Genomic DNA, 18375 nt, shown 5'->3' on the forward strand with positions numbered 1-18375 from the left:
ACCGCATCTCCCTATTTAATCCACCCCACACCCTTAGAACATCAGGAAAGAATTTGATGGAAACAACGTCTACTAAATATGTGTCAACCATGCAAAGAGCCTTTACTACAGCGGCTCCGAAATTGTGGAACAGCCTCCCAGAGGAGATTCGCTTGATAACCTCCCTGGAGTCATTCAGAAGACAGTTAAAACAGAACTTTTCCGTTGAACATATCCCCCCCCCCGATATGATATGACCAAGAATTTTCTGCCGCCTTATGTCTGTTGAATTTATTAATTGTTTAATTGTTGATGTTTTTAAAGAATTAATGGTTTTAATGGTTTATATGTGTATGAATTGTATTGTATGTTTTGTATAATTTCAAGTAGTCTGTAACCCCGCTTCGATCCATTGGGAGAGGCAGGGAAACATAAATAATAATAATTATTATTATTATTATTATTATTATTATTATTATTATTATTTGGCAGAGGCGACTCCATGGGCTGAGCCTTCCAAGTTCTCACACAAATTCTCTAAGGATTAACACCACTGCTCTTCTTGCTGCTCCTCATCATCACTGATAAGGGAGAGAGCTTCAAATTGATTGCAACTCCAAACTCACAGAATGATTCCTGGTCCTTCTACTCCTATGTGTTACATTCCACCAATCATCTGGGTGGTGATACGTTGAAACCCACTTTAACAAGTATATTTCTATACTGCTTATCAGTGCACTTAAGAACTCCCTTAGCAGTTTACAGCATGTAAGCTAATTGCCCCAACAAGACAGGTGCTCATTTTAGTGACCTATGGAAGGATGCAAGACTGAGTCAACCCTGGAGCTTTGCATCTACTTTGTGGACTCCTCCTCTCACCAACCCAGAGAATGTGAAAGTCTCCAAGGCAGAAAAGACATAGAGTGACCACTGGACAGAAAGACTTCTTCCACGAGCAGTACATGGCCATAAAAGTAAGAGGATAGGGCCGAAGACCTGATGTAAGGGATAACAATCTTTTTTTTAATATATGAGCACTGTCAAGAGACAAAAAGTGAAAAATTAGGAAAAAGACAAAAGAATGATGGAGGTTGAGAGCTACTCAGCAATGAGAAACAACCGAGCAAAATCCATCTGTATGAGGCAGGCACAGAGACCATGAAGAACTAATTAACCACAAAAAAAGCTCTGAGACTGAAGCCCAAAGACATAGAGGGAGAAGCAGAACTGATTTGTTGTACTATATGGCTTAGAATGCATAATAGAAAGGAGAGTTGACGCTACCCACAAAAAACATAACTCTGAGAACTTTTGAAGATAAATCTGTACAGACCAATAGAAAAAGATTACACTGCCCCATCAACTGGCATGGGAGAATAATCTGTGTATGCATGGATTGCTCCTCAGTGCTATCTAGAGAACGCAATGATTATTAGTTTTTTGAGGGGTTTTCGGGCTATGTGGCCATGTTCTAGAAGAGTTTTCTTCCTGATGTTTCACCAGCACCTGTGGCTGGCATCTTCAGAGAATTCTCTGAAGATGCCAGCCACAGATGCTGGCGAAACGTCAGGAAGAAAACTCTTCTAGAACATGGCCACATAGCCCGAAAACCCTACAAAAAACTATGGATGCCGGCCATGAAAGCCTTCGACTATGCAGTGATTATTGTCAATGGTATTACAGCACCAATTCATCTTTGAGTACATCATCCTGGATTAAACTATAAAACGGTTTTGTCCTGTGTTTACAATTAACCGGCTACATTAGACTGTGGAATACACAGAGCCAAACAGTTTTCTTGGAGACCATATTTTCCAGACCCTACTGCATAAAGAGATGGACCAGAGATGGTCCAGTTCTAATAAAAGCTGGTGTCAGCTAACAATAAGACAGATACAGAGCACAAGTGCACCAAATGCACAAAGAAATAGTCAACCAAAGAATCAATACACTGCTTGAAAGATCTGATAACAAAACACAATAATGCTAGGAAAGGTAGAGGGTAGTAGAAAGAGAGTGAGACCACCTGTTAGATGCGTGGACTCGATTAGGAAGGTCATGTGTCTGAATTTACAAGACCTAGGCAAAGTGGTGGAAGATAGGGGGGTTTGAAGTTGACTCATCCATAGGGTTACCATGAATCAGAGGTGACTCAAGAGCACTGAACAACAACTAGGCCTTGCCAAAACTGCTTCTGAGGCAAAACTGGTAAATGAATGACTAGACTGACCAAATCTTCTCCACAACATCAGTGATGATAACTTTAAAGGAATACTCTTTTGTTAAATAATCACTTCATGACATTCAAAACATTTACAGAAAAAGTGTATATGCAGAACTGACAAAAATGAAAGCAAAAGCAAAGTTTTAGGATTATAAACCATTATATTACTTGGATCCCTTACTTTTTCTGGTGTTCTAGCCAAGCTAACTCAGCCTTCGTCTTCTCTTTCAATGCTTTTTCACGTAGTCGGAGCAATGAGGACTGGTGAGCTGCTCGCATTTCTTCTTCCTTCATGTACTGTCGTACCATTTCCATTGTAAATCTAGAAAAGCTGTCTTGTCCTCCTGAAAATGGCAGACCTAGCTCCTGTTACAAGAAAATATATATGCAAATTCCCATTAAGCCAATATCATTCCGGGAGGGGGGGGTTTTTACAAAATATGCCTTTACTAACATAAGAAGCATTCACTAAAGAGCACACCACTTCTCTTTCATTAAATAGTCTCTTGCAAAGCATAATCCACAGTCTAATAGACTGTTCCTCTACACCTGTTTGGGAAAAGGTCTTTCACAATAGTGACCTCAATTTTATGAAACTTCTTCCCTGAGGAGGGAGCCTCTTCAATGTTGGGATTTCAAATGCTTTGCAAACTTGTCAATACCACATGGGGTTAACATGTGACTTTACAGATTTTCCCACTGATTTATTACTTCATTGTTTGTGATTACTTTTGTCCGTTTTTCTTTACATTTAACATGTTCATAATGTAGTATTGTTTAAATTTGGTAGTTTATACACTTGCATGCTGCTTTGAAAGGCTCCTCCCCCAAATGTTAACCTTAAAATACACTTTCCCCTCCCTATTCACAGCCTTGGCATTTGTGGTTTCGATCATTTGTGAGGCCAAGGCCACAGCTCCCTCCCTCCCTTACCAGCATCTTCCCCCTGGCGCTAGGGCCTATAATCGGAGCCTGGGCTGCCGGGGCCTGTAATCAGCCCTGGCAGCCACTGGGACTCACTTTCCCAGCAGTGTTCGGGACCCAGCATGCGCACACCCTGCCCCCTTCCACCACAGCCAATGGGCGCATGATACGATTACAAGCTCTGGGGGGGGAGGAGGGAGGGAATTTCACAAATAGTCATGGTGCCATTGGGGACAATGGGACTTGATCATTTGCAAAATTTCGTATCTGGGCCCCTCCCAGAACATTAAAAAAAACAGAACTTTTCCCCTTGGATCCTAGAATGTCTGTTAGCAGACCATGAAATATTTCTGGGTAATGGTTCCAAGGACTTTTGAAACTGTTTCACAGAAAGTCTAAGATAAATTCTGCATCCAAGTTTTAACTTTCACAGTGTAATATTCTAAAATACCATATATACATGTGTATAGGTTAAGAAATTTTAGTCAAAAATACTGACCCCCAAAACTTAATGGGTCAATTTATCCATGGCTCAATGTAAAGCTGAGGGAAAGATGAGAAAAGGAAACGCTATTCAGACACTGCTTGACACAGGGCACAGTCATCACTTAGGGTTTCAAAGGGCTATCCTGGCAAGTAAGCTTGGGTGCAGGATTGGGGCCACATAGAAAGGAAAAAATACTGAGAGCAAGCCTCCTTCAGCTGCACCTGGCAAGGCTGTGAAAGTGTTGCCATACATCTCCAGGTTGGGTTGGTGGAGGAAAAAGTGAAACAAGAAGGCAAGGGATGGATTGGCCAGGAGCCATCATGTGGCTGCTCTGCTTCACCCAGGAGCTGATGCTGGAGATGCTCTCACCAGCAAACAGCACCTGAGCACCAGGTGCCAATGCTGTCAAATCCTCACTGCTCCCTATGCCTGTTGGCACTCCTTTGAGGGGAGAGCCAAAGAGCTGCCACTGTCTTTGGAAACCAGGAGTTTTATCTCATTCCTTTGCTGATTTGTTGGTCAGCCCCCTCTGCACATTGGACAGCTTCAGGCTCATTTAAGTGAGCCACTGCTGCCTCTGGACGTTTAACTGATATGAATGAGAGGAGATCTCAAGGAAAAGGGAGAAGGATGAGTCTGTTTATTTGCCCTGGTTTTTTTCCCCAAAGGAAAGACTTAATGTAGCAGAAACCTAACACTCACTCCTCTAGTTGGCCCAAATTGAGAGGGAAGGGTAAGGAAGAGGCGTAAGGGAAAGGGAGTCTCTCAGACCCTCTTCGTACTACGGCCCACAGTTTGAGGTGCTCCTGCCAACAACAAGCTACTAAAGAAATGGGACTCCAGGCAGGCTTTGCTCACAGGTGGTCAGTCTAACAAAGCAGCAGAGATAAAGGAGGGTGGCAGCTCTTTGGTGCTTCCCCTCAAAGGTAGTGCTGAGAGGTGAAGGGAGCAATAGGGATGCAGCAGCAGAAACAGCAGTACAGTGGTACCTCGGGATACGAAATACCCAGGTTACGAAATTTTCGGGATACGAAAAAATCCCATAGGGAATTATTGTTCCGGGTTACGAATGTTTTTTCGGGTTACGAAAAAACTTTTGGTGCTTTTTTCGGCTTTTTCGCACCAAATCGCGGCTTTTCCCCATTAGCGCCTATGGGTTTTTCGGCTTACGAAGCCTTTCGGGTTACGAAAGCGGCCGCGGAACGAATTACTTTCGTAACCCGAGGCACCACTGTACTGGCATGCTTAACTTATCCATAGGTCATATCAAAATCCATAACTCTGGCCCCCAAAACTGCCTTTGACTTATACATGAGATCGATATGCACATGGATATATATGGTATGTATTCAAAGCAATGCAACAGACTTTTAGTTAAATACCCAAGTATCCAAATTGGTTCAACCAATACTGTGCAGCTACCTCATTCTTAAATGGAACATGTGACATTAACAATGCAAAACTGGATCCTTGGAATAGTAAATCTAGCCATTCCAGAAGCCTCCACCTTCAGACTGAATTAATAAAATAAAATATTGAATTAATGGTGCCTATCATATACCTAGTGAGGTTCACACATGTATGCTTTTTTTAAAGAAGCAGAATGTCCCTACTGAAATTCACAACCAGGCTCTGGAAACAATTAGCAGGCCCTAAATACTCATAGTCAAACAGAACTGAATACTTGCTTTAACAGGGGACAACATCGCCTTTCCAGGAGAAGCTTCCTCATCAGAATAATCATGGTGAATTCGTTTTTTCAAATTGATCCGACGATGACTCTCAGAAGGTAGCAAAGATCTGAAGGATTTTTCCTCAATCTCATCCTCTGTCATAGATTCGTCAAATTTAAGGGAATATTCTGTTGCAACAGAGGTGGAATCTAAAAAGAAGGGGGAAGATTTATTTGAGGGGAAACTTCCATTATACAGCAAGAAGTGTTTTGAAATAGGTTTCATAAAAGATGAGATGCACAGCTTACCAAATTAAGCAATGTAGATTTCTTTATTCTCTCCATTCTTAATTGCTGTAACTATTGTGCATTTGTCCTCCATTTGTCACTATCTAATCTAAATTTATGGAGAAGGGGTTGCCTCTGACCAGATGGCAGGGCAGGCGATTAAAAACTGAAGAAGAAGGGGGTTAGGAGTCACAACAGGGGGGGAAACTGTAAAAAAACCTTTGATTCCTGCCTCATGGATGGTGCATGGCTTTAAGCCCAAGTTGAGTGGATTGCTCCACCTGCCATCCTAAAAATGACCAAAACTGCAGAACTATAAGCAAGAGTAGGAATTACATGTAAGTAGCAAAGTTCCTGGCCTTATGAGGGAAAGTGTTCAAATACTGTGGAAACCCTGGGAAAAGGCAAATAAAAATGCTCATGTCTTTACAGTGGCAGTCTGGACACCCAGTCAGGAGTAATGGGACAGATATCCACTGATAAAATGGATAGGTGAAAAGCCTGTTTGTAAAGATTCAAAGGTCTTTGATTGAGATGGTAGCTAAATGTGCCTCGTGATGTCCCAAATTTCTTGGGATACAGATTAAGACTTCATCTCTCCTCCAACAGTATCGCAAATTGCAATTCATCCATTTATCCCATATAAACTTATTGGAAGCCAGTGAAAATAATGTCTGCATTTATCTTCATGGTTGGTTAACCCAAAGAAAGCATATAAAAGCAATACAGGATTATCTGGTGTTTGTGAAAGAAGATGTGTGCAACAGAAGGAGAAATGTTCTACCAATTTTTATACTATTTCTATGTGACTCCATCATCAGAACCATCAACAGAGCAAGAGATAACACACAAATAACTAAAGGTTAGATTGGAATGGTGGATGAACATCAGCTACTTCACTTAACCATATGAAATCTAACCTCTCTCATCAGGAATGCCTGGGATACCATTATTCTGTAAGGAATCATTCACAGCTGTAGGAGCCTCCTCTTCAACAGAGCTGCTAGGCTTTTCACGACGGGAAAGTTTTTTGGTTTCCTTGGAAGAGGGAACAGATGGACTTTCCTGACGACTACTGCTGCTGCTACTGCTGTTTTAGAAAAAGGCACAATGAAAGTAAACAAGGAACTCTTGAATTAGGGTTGTAATCAGAATAATACAGTCAACATATTTAGATACATTTTAATGTCAATTTAAAGTTTATTTTCTGGCCTGAATCTCCCAGTAACCACATGGCCAGAAGGAGAAGGAAACCTCCTACATGAATACCCTTCCATACCATCTGAACTGAGGACAACAACCATTATTAACATTAAATAAATAAATGAATAATTTTTTCTCCTGTATGATTTTTAACACCTTTGCCTGATGAAAAAGCCAATGGAGCTTTGACAGTTTGCAATATGTATAATGGGAATTTTGGTTGTCCCAATAAAGATATCTCTATTTTGTGAATTTGAGGTGATAGTGTCCTAAGAAGGTAGAGTAGGAATGGGCAACCATCCATGGTCCAAGAAATACATAAACTTCTAGCTGGATTTGTGCCCATCCCTGATTTTCATGTTTTTAAAAAACGTAAAAATATGCTCCAGTACCATGGGGGAGGGGGAAGGGACAGGAATTCTGCCATAGTTTTGATCCTATCTAGTTATCTTGGGCCTAACAGAGGTTTTTTTTTTTTTTCCAAATCAATTTCTGAATTATTCAGCATAGTACAGGGGTCTAACTCAGGCATCTTGCTCCCCGAATCCAATTTTACAGCCCTCAGTAGTTCACTGTGATGCCTTTAATGATCATTTCACACATAAAACCAGATAACAGAAGACTTAGATGTCGTTGTTATAAGAGAAGTTGATAATGGGGTATGTAGCAACTCTGTGAGTAGGATTACACTGGATCTGTTTCAATTAATGAGTACCACAGATGGGGACAAACTGCTAGGACAAATAAGGATGACAACTTGTCCTCTTGATGCCACATGACTGTGGATTGCTCCTCTGTCCCAGCCAGAGAATGTAGCCAGTATTCACCTCAAGGACTCTTTCTCTGGTTACCAAATTTAAGAGACTTTTAGAACTGAACTAGCATGATTTTCTATCTTTCTGTATATCACAACTTTGTTAAGTGTATTCTAAATTGGCACTGATTTCACAAAAAAGATACAGACATATGAGATACATTAAAGCCAGGAACTGGAAATATTTCAAGCAGCCACAGGCAAGTGATTTGAATGCTGACATCTTCTCCATCAAATACAGTCAGCCTTCAATTCTTGCAAATTAAAGAAAGACTTAACAAAGATTTAAAAACGATTGGAACTGAATCAGAACAGAAGGCCTTTGATAAAATTTTATAGGGAGGAGAAAGAGGATTTATAAAAAAACTATTAGATATCGAGCTGAAGGATGAAACTATTAAAGATTCAATGATCCGCTGGATGCAAAACATAGGAAGACCCTTAGACAAGTGGGAACATACATGGAAAATTAATCAAAAGTTCACCAAATGCAACACACTAAAAGAAAATTATTTAAAGGTGTTCCGCAGATGGTACCCAACATCATCAAGGCTTTCTAAGATGTCTAAACACCATGGTGGCAAATGTTGGAAATGTAAGGAAAAAATTGGTACCAGGTACCACAGCTGGTGGCAATGTACATTAATTAAAAAAAATTGGCAAAGCATACACAAGGAAATGTAGAAAATATTACAATTAAACATCCCCCTTTTACCAGAATTATTTTATTAAATATAGTAGATATGATCCAACCTAAACTGAACTCAAATAAAACCAGTCTGATTCTGTATATGATCTCCTCAGCTCCAATGGTTCTGGCTAAATACTGGAAATCTAGAACAATTCCCTCCATAGAAGAATGGAAATCAAAACTTCTTGAATTCTGGAGTATGGATAGATTATCCATGTATGCAGCAGGGAAAACAATTCAAGAATATGAAAATAAATGGAAGGTAGTTGAAAAATATATAAATATGGTACCTAACAGATGAAATAGGTACCATATAGATGAGAGATGATATTTTGAAAGTCCAAGACTAAATTACTTAAAGATAAGATTTGCTTATTGTTATGGTTTGATATGCTTATTGCATACTATATTACTACCAGGTAGTAGTACATTCTGATTTGAACTTATATTTAATAATAGGTTTACTGTTCTATTAACAATGCAAATAGATATCTTTTCTCTTCCCCCCTTCTTTCCTTTCTCTTTCCCCTCCCCTCCCTGTTGTCCCCCCTTCCATTCCCCATTCCTTCTTTTTTCCTTTTTTTCATAATATTATGTTCACAGTCTCATTAGCCTTTCTTTGTATATATGTTCAAAAAATAATAAAAATTATATTAAAAATACAGTCAGCCTTCTTTGTTAAATTCACCCCTGACATTGACTGTATAAATCTTGCTTCTCACCTTTGATCATGTATCTTTGATCTTGATGATTCAGAGTAACTATCAAATGAGTGGGAGTAATGGTGCTTTGAGTCTCCTACCTCCACTTTACTTTGTAAATCAGTATTTGATTCTACTTTCCTATTAAAAAAAGAAGCCAAGATGTGAGTTACTTTCATAGCCAAAAGGGATGTTGTAGTTCAGCAGTTTAACTGGTGCAACCTTCCAGGTTTTTGTGGGACTGCAACTCCCAGCATTCCTCAACTGTCTATGCTTGCAAGGGCTGCTAGGACTTAAATCCAATAACATATGGGGGGGCAGTATGATTCCTACCCCTGTTTTATACTTAGGTAGCTAAATAACAAAAAAGATTAAAAGACAAGATAGGTAGATAAACGGATGAGAAACATCAGTAAATAATAAGTGAGCAGAAAATTTTATTTGATTCATTTTTGTGCAAACAGCAGCTTGTGTGAATCTAAACAAAGCCTTCTTATTATCAGACATTAAATCCTATGGAGGATATGGGAGAATTCCTGACACATTCTCTGTGAAACGGAGCTTTGATTTGGCAAGCAGTAACTAAGAGACTTGTCCATCTATCCACAGCAACTTGGAAAAGTACTATAGGGCACATATCTGATTTGGTATCAATATAATGGCCATCTGCTTAGAAAAGCTTTGTCCCCACTCTTCGCTTCCTCGCAGATCCTGCAGTAATGGAAGAAGAGGAAGACAGGGTGGTGCAAGCTCCATGTGAGAGGCTTTCCCACGGCCTACATCAAGTCAATCAAGGGGACCATGAAGAAATATCAACCCATACCCTAGGAATTGTCTTCAACAGAATTTAAAACACACATACTTATATATTATATAATTCTACTCTTCAAACTAAAATGTTATATAAAATACCTGTTCATATTGTGAGATTTCAACTGTTTTGTGATTGCTGTATGATGCTTCCTTTCTTGGTCAAGCCGTGTGGTAACTGGAGCCACAGGAGCACCAACAGCATCAGACATTTGGGCATGTGCAAGCTCTGTCATCTGAGAAAAAAATAGCATAGAGAGAAATAAAAACATCCATTCACTTTTCATGATTTCATATATGAGAAGTCACCAATTCTCTAGTAACAAATGCCGATTTTTGAGTTCCATCTGTCCAGGAGCTTTTCTTTTCTGAAAAAGGGAAAACAGCTTTTCTCTCCCAAAAAGATACTGCAGGAAAGAGCAAAATGCTCTTGTCTACTAAAGATCTAGTATGCAAATTCTTCTGCAAGGCAAAGCTTGTCAAAATAGTAATAGTAGTAGCTTACCTCACGTATCTGGCGAGCAGCATCTGTAGTGAGCAGAGCTGCCTCCATCTGTTGAGCTGCAATTTTGCATGTTGTCTCCTGTAGAGTCTCTGCTGTCTCTTTCCGTGACTGCACCAGCTGCTGCAGAGATTCTGCGTGGGCCTGGATAGAGCAATATACTTTTATTTTTGAATCATCGACAATACTAAATTTTCATGATTTGAGATATCTGGATGCCCACCTATTTGACAGTATGACAAGATCCTCTATAAAGGAACATCTCAACAGATCAGGGTAATTTTAGTAGACAAAACAAGGAAGAGAAGGGAAGGATGTCACACAGAAGAGCTTAGGGAACAAACGGTCTCTTCAAATAATCATTTAATCTTTTCCACCACTGATAGGTACCACTGGAAGTATTATAATTAATTTTTATATACAAATCAAATGTTCCCAAAGATATCTTCAAGAGATTATTATTCTATACATTTGAATATGTAGGGATCATGAATACAAATCAGGTATAAACGTGTATCTCTGGATAAAAGGAAAAGTTGTGAAAAATAAAGATAGTGCAATTAAGTGGATGGAACACTCTAGAGGAAGCATAAATTTACACCACCACCCACCAAACATCAATATTATTCCCAAATGTTAATTCTTAAATCTTCATATTATATTATATTATATCCTTGAGTATAACATCTAGGGTAGTTAAGAAATAACTAGTTAAAAACAATCAGGGTATAAAAACAATAAATAAAAATAGACATATCATAAATAACACATCAGCAACTAGACAACTAGTCCAAATAATATCTTAGACCTAAGGGAATAAACAAACATTTTTCTGATGTCAAAACACGCGAGTAAGCACCATATAAGCCTTTCTAGTGAAAGCATTCTAAAGAAAGTTTCCACAACTGAAAATGACTTTTTCATTTGCCAGTCAACTCATCTCAGAAGGCAAGGCAAGGTTGTGGTGGAATTTCTCAGCAGAAGCAGGCAGGGAGACAAGTATTCACACACTCTTCACACATCCTCCCTCCCACCTCCCAGGCGAGTTATCACTCCTTAGGTTTTCATCAATTATTTCCCCTTCTTCTCTTCACAGTAGAAGCTGCATACTGCATATGTGCCTCTCTGAATAGGAAATATGTCTGGACTTACAAGGAAGTTCTGTTCTTGTCTTCAAAGGAGACATCAGTGGATGGCGTTATCTCCCATCACTGATTAGGTAAGATCAGGGACTTTCTCAGCTATCGCTCCTAGATTGTGGAACGGCCTTCCGGACGAGATCCATCATATTACCACCCTAAACAGCTTTAAAAAAGCTATAAAGACAGATCTCTTCCGGCAGGCCTTTCCTGAATAGTTCCCCGGCCACTAGAAGGAAAATCTAACTGTTGAACTCTGACCTCACGACAGTCACAATGTATTGTTTATCATATCATTTTAAAGTATGTTTTAATTCTTGCATTGTTTAATTGTATTTTAGGGGGGAGGGAGATTGAGGGGTTTGGATTGTATGTTTTTTAATCTTTATAAGCCATCCCAATTGCATCTTGTAAAGGGGCGGGATATAAATAGATTTTATTATATTTATTATTATTAACTTTTAAACTCTAATAACTCCTAGTTCTTTTTCTTGCAGTGGGTCTGGATGTCTCCTCTGCAGGAGGAAACATCCAGACCACTGTATGCATTACTGTGGCGATTTACTCTCCAGAGTAAATCTACAGCATATCATTCTCTCAGTAGCAAAAGAGATATTCCTAGTTGGGATTTGCCAAAGTTTAGTCTGATATTTCCCCTCCTTATACTGGATTAAACACATAGCCCTTGTTTAACCTTTCCATCTGCAAGGATGTCTTCAAGGTCATCATCCCTGAAAAGGCTCCCCCCTCAGTTACTGCAAGTTAGACCTGGAATGTGAATCCAGTGTTTAAATTAGCATGATGTCATTTTTGCTGCAGCTATGGCTATCCCCTGGTGAGTGAATGAAAGGGACTCTTTGGTCACATCAGTCACAAAAGCCAAAGATTTATAAACTAACACAGTAGACCCTTGTTATATGTTGGTGTTCGGTTTCAAGATCCTCCGTGGATAACATAGTCCATGGATGCTCAAGTCCCATTAAATATAACAACATAGCAAAATGGTGTCCCTTATAAAAAATGGAAAATCAAGGTTTGATATTTGAAATGTATACTTTTTTGGAACATTTTCAAACCGTGGATGCTTGAATCTGTGTATAAGAAGGGCCGACTGTAGTAGAAATCATTGCAATGTTTTAGCCTCAAGCTCTTGAGTGTTTTAATTCTATCATTGCAGCCCTGGAAACAATTGAAGCAGAAGCTGTAGAACAGAGATGGTAATCATGATACTATGGAACTGCAATGTATAGTTCCAGGTCCCTCCCAAGGTTTTTTTTTTTTTTGGTGCTGAACACTGATACATGTTACTGTAATAGCATAAGTTCTATTGATGGAAAACAATACAGTAGATAGTACATAACAAAATGTAGTTCCATCTTAGCAGAATTTCAGTTTAAGCTCAGATCCACAAGGAGAAAGCCACCCCAGCCTCCCAAGGAGGGAGTTCCAAAGCCAGGGAGCAGCTGCTAGGAAGATTTTAAAGGTTGGACAGAGATATACAGAACCATTGTGAACTGTCCTTTAAGGCTATCTAGGGCTTTTGAAGGTTATAAACAGAACAATGAGCTACATGGAGAAATGTTTTTACAGGCAGACCCACCATACAGCACATACTAATAATCCTGGCTGTGGGTTACCATACATGACTAACTGTGGTCAGGCTCTACTTAATAATAATAATAATAATAAATTTTATTTCTACCCCGCCCTTCCAAGAAATGATCAGGGCGGCTTACAGAATTTTAAAAACATTACAATACAGATAAAATTCAGTTAGCAATTAAAACCATTATTACAAACAGGAACAGGAAAATGATAAGTAAAAATACATCTAACAGGGGCAGTAGAAAAAGGCAGAAACAATCATCAATCCAGGGTCAAGGAAACAAAAAGGGGCAGGAAAAACAGACAAACAATTTAAGGTGGGAAGGCCAGCCGGAATAGATATGTTTTCAGCTGTTTTTTAAAAACATCTAACGAGGCGGCTGAGCGAAGCTCTGCAGGGAGCGTATTCCAAAGTACAGGGGCAGCAGTGGTAAAAGCCCTCTGTGAGGTCCGAGTCAAATTAGACCTAGGGACCTCCAGCAATTTGGTCCCAGATGTTCTGAGTGTGCGGGGTGGATTGTGTGGGGAGAGGCGGTCCTCCAAGTACCCTGGGCCCAAGCCATTTAGGGCTTTATAGGTCAAAACCAACACCTTGTATTGAGCCCGGAAGCGAATAGGCAGCCAGTGAAGATCTTTTAAAATAGGTGTTATGTGGTCTGACCTGGAACTACCAGCGACCAATCTGGCTGCCATATTCTGCACTAATTGCAGCTTCCGAGTTTGGTACAAGGGTTGCCCCATGTAGAGCGCATTGCAGAAATCCAATCGAGAGGTTACCAAAGCATGTACAACAGATTCTAGGTCCTTTCGGTCCAGGTAGGGACGCAGCTGGCGTATCAGCCGAAGCTGATAACAGGCACTCCTGACCGTCGCATCCACCTGGGAAGTCAGCTGGAGCGACGAGTCAAGGAGTACTCCCAAGCTGCGCACCGAGTCCTTCAGGGGGAGCGTGACCCCGTTCAAGGCCGGGTGACAAATCTCACCACCAGGAACCGGGGAGCCTATCACCAGTACTTCCGTTTTCCCTGGATTCACACTGAGTTTGTTCTCCCTCATCCAGCCCATTACTGACGCCAAGCAGGCATCTAGAGGAGAGATGCCAACCTTAGTTACTGCATCAGTCGGAGACATAGAGAAAATTATCTGGGTGTCATCAGCGTACTGATAACACCGCGCCCCATGTCTCCGGATGATCTCTCCCAGCGGCTTCATGTAAATGTTGAATAGCATGGGGGACAAGATCGCTCCCTGAGGGACACCAGATGTCAGGGCCCTCCTATCGGAGCGACAGTCCCCCAGCTCCACCATCTGGGATCTGCCCGAGAGGTAGGAACGGAACCACTGCAGAGCAGTGCCCCCAATTCCCAACTCCCTCAGGCGTCCCAGAAGGATACCATGGTCAATGGTATCGAAGGCCGCTGAGATGTCCAAGAGCACTAACAGGGACACGCTCCCCCTGTCCATGCCCAGACGGAGATCATCAACTAAGGCGACCATGGCAGTCTCAACTCCATAGCCCGCCCGGAAGCCAGTTTGAAATGGGTCCAGAAAATCGGTGTCGTCCAAGATCGACTGAAGCTGGAGGGCGACTGCTCTCTCGATCACCTTCCCTAAAAAAGGTAGCAGCGAGATTGGTCTATAATTATTATGAAGCAGGGGGTCTAAGGAGGGCTTCTTTAGCAGGGGTTTAACCACTGCTGATTTTAATTTAGATGGAAACTGGCCCTCACTTAGAGATGTATTAATTATGTGGTGCAACATTAGTCGCACCACGTCTCCCCCCTGAGCTGCCAACCATGAGGGACAGGGATCAAGAGAGCAAGTCGTCCTCCTAACACTTCGGAGGATCTTGTCCACTTCATCGGTACTAACAAACTCAAAGTGATCCAGTATAACAGGGACCACGGACGCTTCGGACACCTCTCCTACAGGATCTGCACAAATACTGGCGTCGAGATCAGCCCTTATCCGAGAGATTTTATCCGCAAAGAAGTTGTTAAAATCATCACAGCAGGCTTTAGATGACTCCAAGATAGGGCTCAGGGAGGGAGGGAGCTGAGTTAGCTCCCTCACGACCCTGAACAGCTCTGCTGGACGCGACTCTGCGGACGCAATACGTGCAGCATAGAAAGAGTTCTTTGCTGCACGTATTGCCACTCCATAAGCTCTTAAATGAGAGCGAAGGAGTGTCCTGTCAGACAAGCGCTGATGTCTTCGCCATTTGTGCTCTAGTCGTTGCGCGACCCGCTTCCTTGCCCTGAGATCTTCCGTATACCAGGGTTGTTTATTGGAAGCAGGCCGGAAAGGACGCTTGGGAGCAATGCTGTGTATAGCCCTACTTGTTCTGGAAAGGTCACAATGGTGAACCAACTTTAGTCACGGACACTAAATACACCTCCCATCATCAAGCTCCATTTGTACCTCCAGACTCTATGCCTGATTCTTTTGAGGGAATGTACAACCTCATCCAGTACAGGCTGTACATTACCTCATTAGTCAGACAAACACCCACCTAAGATGCTTTTGTCTATCTTAAATTATAGCCACTTCTGACAATTCAGAGAAAAATTCAGGAAAATTTACCAAGACAAAGTTTTCCAAACTACTAACTTCTAGCACATGTTTTCCTGGTGTTACAAAATCTCCCAGTTCAGAAACATAGGGGAGAGGCCTCAAACCTGCATTGATTGCCAGCTATTTCTCTGCAAGAGGAGCACATATTGTTCATGTCTTTTGAAAGGCCCCCTTACCTGAGCTGCTTTCTGTCTAGCCTCCTCCATCTGTCTCTGACTTTCCAAAGCCTCCTGCTCTGCCTTGAGTTTCAAAAGAGCCATGTCTCGTTCATGTCGTTGCTGCTGTGCCTACAAATTAAGTTCAGTTTTAATTTTTTTAAATTTATCAACTGCTCTTTTTTATTCAAAGGGGCTTAACAGCAATTTCCTCCCAGTATGGAAATTATTACCTTAATCACTGACTCGTAAACATGTTTAATTAACAGAAATCTTCAGAATCTTTGAGTATCTTTGCTGCTTCTGTACTTTATAGTGCCCTGTTTCACAAATTTCATAATTTTTATCAATATTATTTTATCATACCAAGATCATATTTCAATCAATAACCTTGAATTTTAGGTTTTTTTTAAAGGCCAGTTACATGGGCGTTTTTCTGAAAATAGTGGTCATATATTTTTAGGAATATTTGATCTTTGGATAATGCAAGAAATCTACTGGACTGAAGTAACAACAGGACTAGTGCATTAATTTCCCATGCAAGCAAAGTGATGTTCAAAATTCTATAACAAAGATTTCTACGATTTGTGGAGCAAGAAATGGCAGATGTCCAAACTGGATTCAGGAATGTAAGCGGCATGAGAGATCATATCGCAAACAGATGCTAAATAATAGAGCACACCAGAGAATTTCAGAAAATCAGCCTATGGTTTTATAGATTATAGCCAAGCCTTTGATTGTGTATATCATGAAAAACTATAGATTGCTCTTAAAGAAATAGGTATGCCACAACATTTGATTGTCCTGATACATAACCTGTATTAATGACAAGATTCTACTGTTAGGACAGAATACGAAGAAATTGAATGGTTTTCAACTGGCAGAGGGCTCAGGCAAAGCTGCATTTAATCATCTGATCTATTTAATTTGTACACTGAATGTATTGTATGTAAAGCAGGATTAGAGTCAGAGGCATGAAAATTGGAGGAAGGAACATCAACAATTTTAAGTTGTGCAGATGACACCATACTACTAGCACAAAACAGTGAAGACTTCAAACAATTACTGAAGAAATTCAAGGAAGAAAGTGCAAAGGCAGGTTTACAGCTAAACTTCAAGTAAACAAAAATAATGATCACAGATGACAATGAAGACTGAAATAGTTCAAGTTCTTCCATACCTTGGCTCAGTCATTAATCAGAATAGAGATTGCAATCAAGAAATCAGAAGACGACTAGGATTTGGAAGGGCAGCTATGAAGGAACTAGACAAGACCCTGAAGTGTGAAGACATGTCATTGAACACTAAAGTTAGGATTGTCCATGACATCATATTTCCAATTTTTATGTATCATTGTGAAAGCTGATAGGAAGAAAATAAACTCATTTAAAACGTGGTGCCGAAGATGTTATACCGATACTGTGGACTGCTAAAAAGATCAATAAATGGGTCCTAGACCAAATCAAGCCTGAATTCTCTCAAGAAGCCAAAATGATGAAACTGAAACTGCTGTACTTTGGACATATCATGAGAAGACATGACTCACTAGAAAAAAATAGTAATGCTTGGTAAGGTATAAGGCAGTAGGTAGAAGAAGACTGCACTTCAGATGGACAGACTCAACCAATGAAGTCATGGCCCTGAGTCTGCAAGACCTGAGCAGGGCTGTTGATGATAGGGTAATTTGGACATCTCTCATTCATAGGGTCACCATAAGTCGAAGTTGACTTGATGGCAGTTAACAATAGTTTAATGACTAATCACTAAAATATGCCTAAAATATGCAACTAATGTGGAAATATGCCAACATTTACATTAACCATTAGTGGATCTCTTGATGAAAGTTCTCATTTGCATCACAACTGCTCTAACCTTTCTTACAATCTTTATTATATGTCACCTTTCTCTTGGCATAGGACCTTTAAGTGAAATACAAGAGATTGCATACAAAGACCAGTTAAGGCAGAGATACAACCATTCTCACCTTTAAGATTTGAGCCAAAGAAACGCTTTCCTGTTGTGCAAGTGATAAGCTTCGTACACGTTCTACATCAGAAATCTGGCGTACAGACTCCTCAATGGCACTTAAGTAGTGAAGTTCTGCTGACATACGATGCTGGAGACCAGCAGGTGAGAAGCGCATGGAACCTGTAAGATCAAAATATTAGGTATCAAGATGCATGTCATTAAGTAAAACTTTCTTTTTTAAAATCATATTCTATATTCTTTTTTCTTTTAGCCAGCTTACCAGTCATGCTCCCAGCTCCAGTCCTATTGGTTCCAAAATTCAAATCCGAGAAGGCAACATTTGGCTTGGGTCCAGAAGCTACAGTAACTGAAGAGTTTGAAGATCTGTTTTTTTCTGTTGTATTTACTGCCGGATCTGACTGCTTCTGTATGCATGGAGACTGAGGAGAGCTTGCAGTCCTTGGGGACCTTACCCTATCTGGGAGACTAACAGAAAAATAAAAAGAGAAATGAACATTTTTAATTCTTCCAACATAGGGTAGTCACAAAACATTAGCCACCCCCCCCCCAAAAAAAAAAGTCAGAAAGTGCCATACATCCCTATCAATGGACAAAAAGCTTAAAAGAGTTGGGGCTTTG

The 18375-nt window shown here is 40.4% G+C and overlaps 1 protein-coding gene across 6 annotated transcripts in view; it reads right to left on the bottom strand.

The window, feature by feature from the left end:
- The window catches only part of CEP350 (centrosomal protein 350), a 94964-nt gene that overhangs the window by 37830 nt on the left and 38759 nt on the right, over window positions 1–18375 (bottom strand). For 5 of the 6 annotated variants that reach the window (XM_089515920.1, XM_089515919.1, XM_089515917.1 and 2 more), the window contains 9 exons: window positions 18017–18222; window positions 17753–17916; window positions 15790–15900; window positions 10299–10439; window positions 9896–10029; window positions 9005–9124; window positions 6495–6664; window positions 5303–5496; window positions 2385–2569 (listed from right to left, as the gene is read on the bottom strand). In XM_089515920.1, coding sequence (XP_089372046.1) covers window positions 2385–2569; window positions 5303–5496; window positions 6495–6664; window positions 9005–9124; window positions 9896–10029; window positions 10299–10439; window positions 15790–15900; window positions 17753–17916; window positions 18017–18222 — 1425 coding nt within the window. The remainder of the gene's footprint in view (window positions 1–2384; window positions 2570–5302; window positions 5497–6494; window positions 6665–9004; window positions 9125–9895; window positions 10030–10298; window positions 10440–15789; window positions 15901–17752; window positions 17917–18016; window positions 18223–18375) is intronic. The other variant, XM_089515918.1, reaches the window with a different exon arrangement.

The sequence above is a fragment of the Sceloporus occidentalis genome, unplaced genomic scaffold (assembly GCF_023333645.1).
Source record: "Sceloporus occidentalis isolate IW3139 unplaced genomic scaffold, rSceOcc1.0.p SCAF_3, whole genome shotgun sequence".
In the NCBI taxonomy this organism is placed as follows: Eukaryota; Metazoa; Chordata; class Lepidosauria; order Squamata; family Phrynosomatidae; genus Sceloporus; species Sceloporus occidentalis.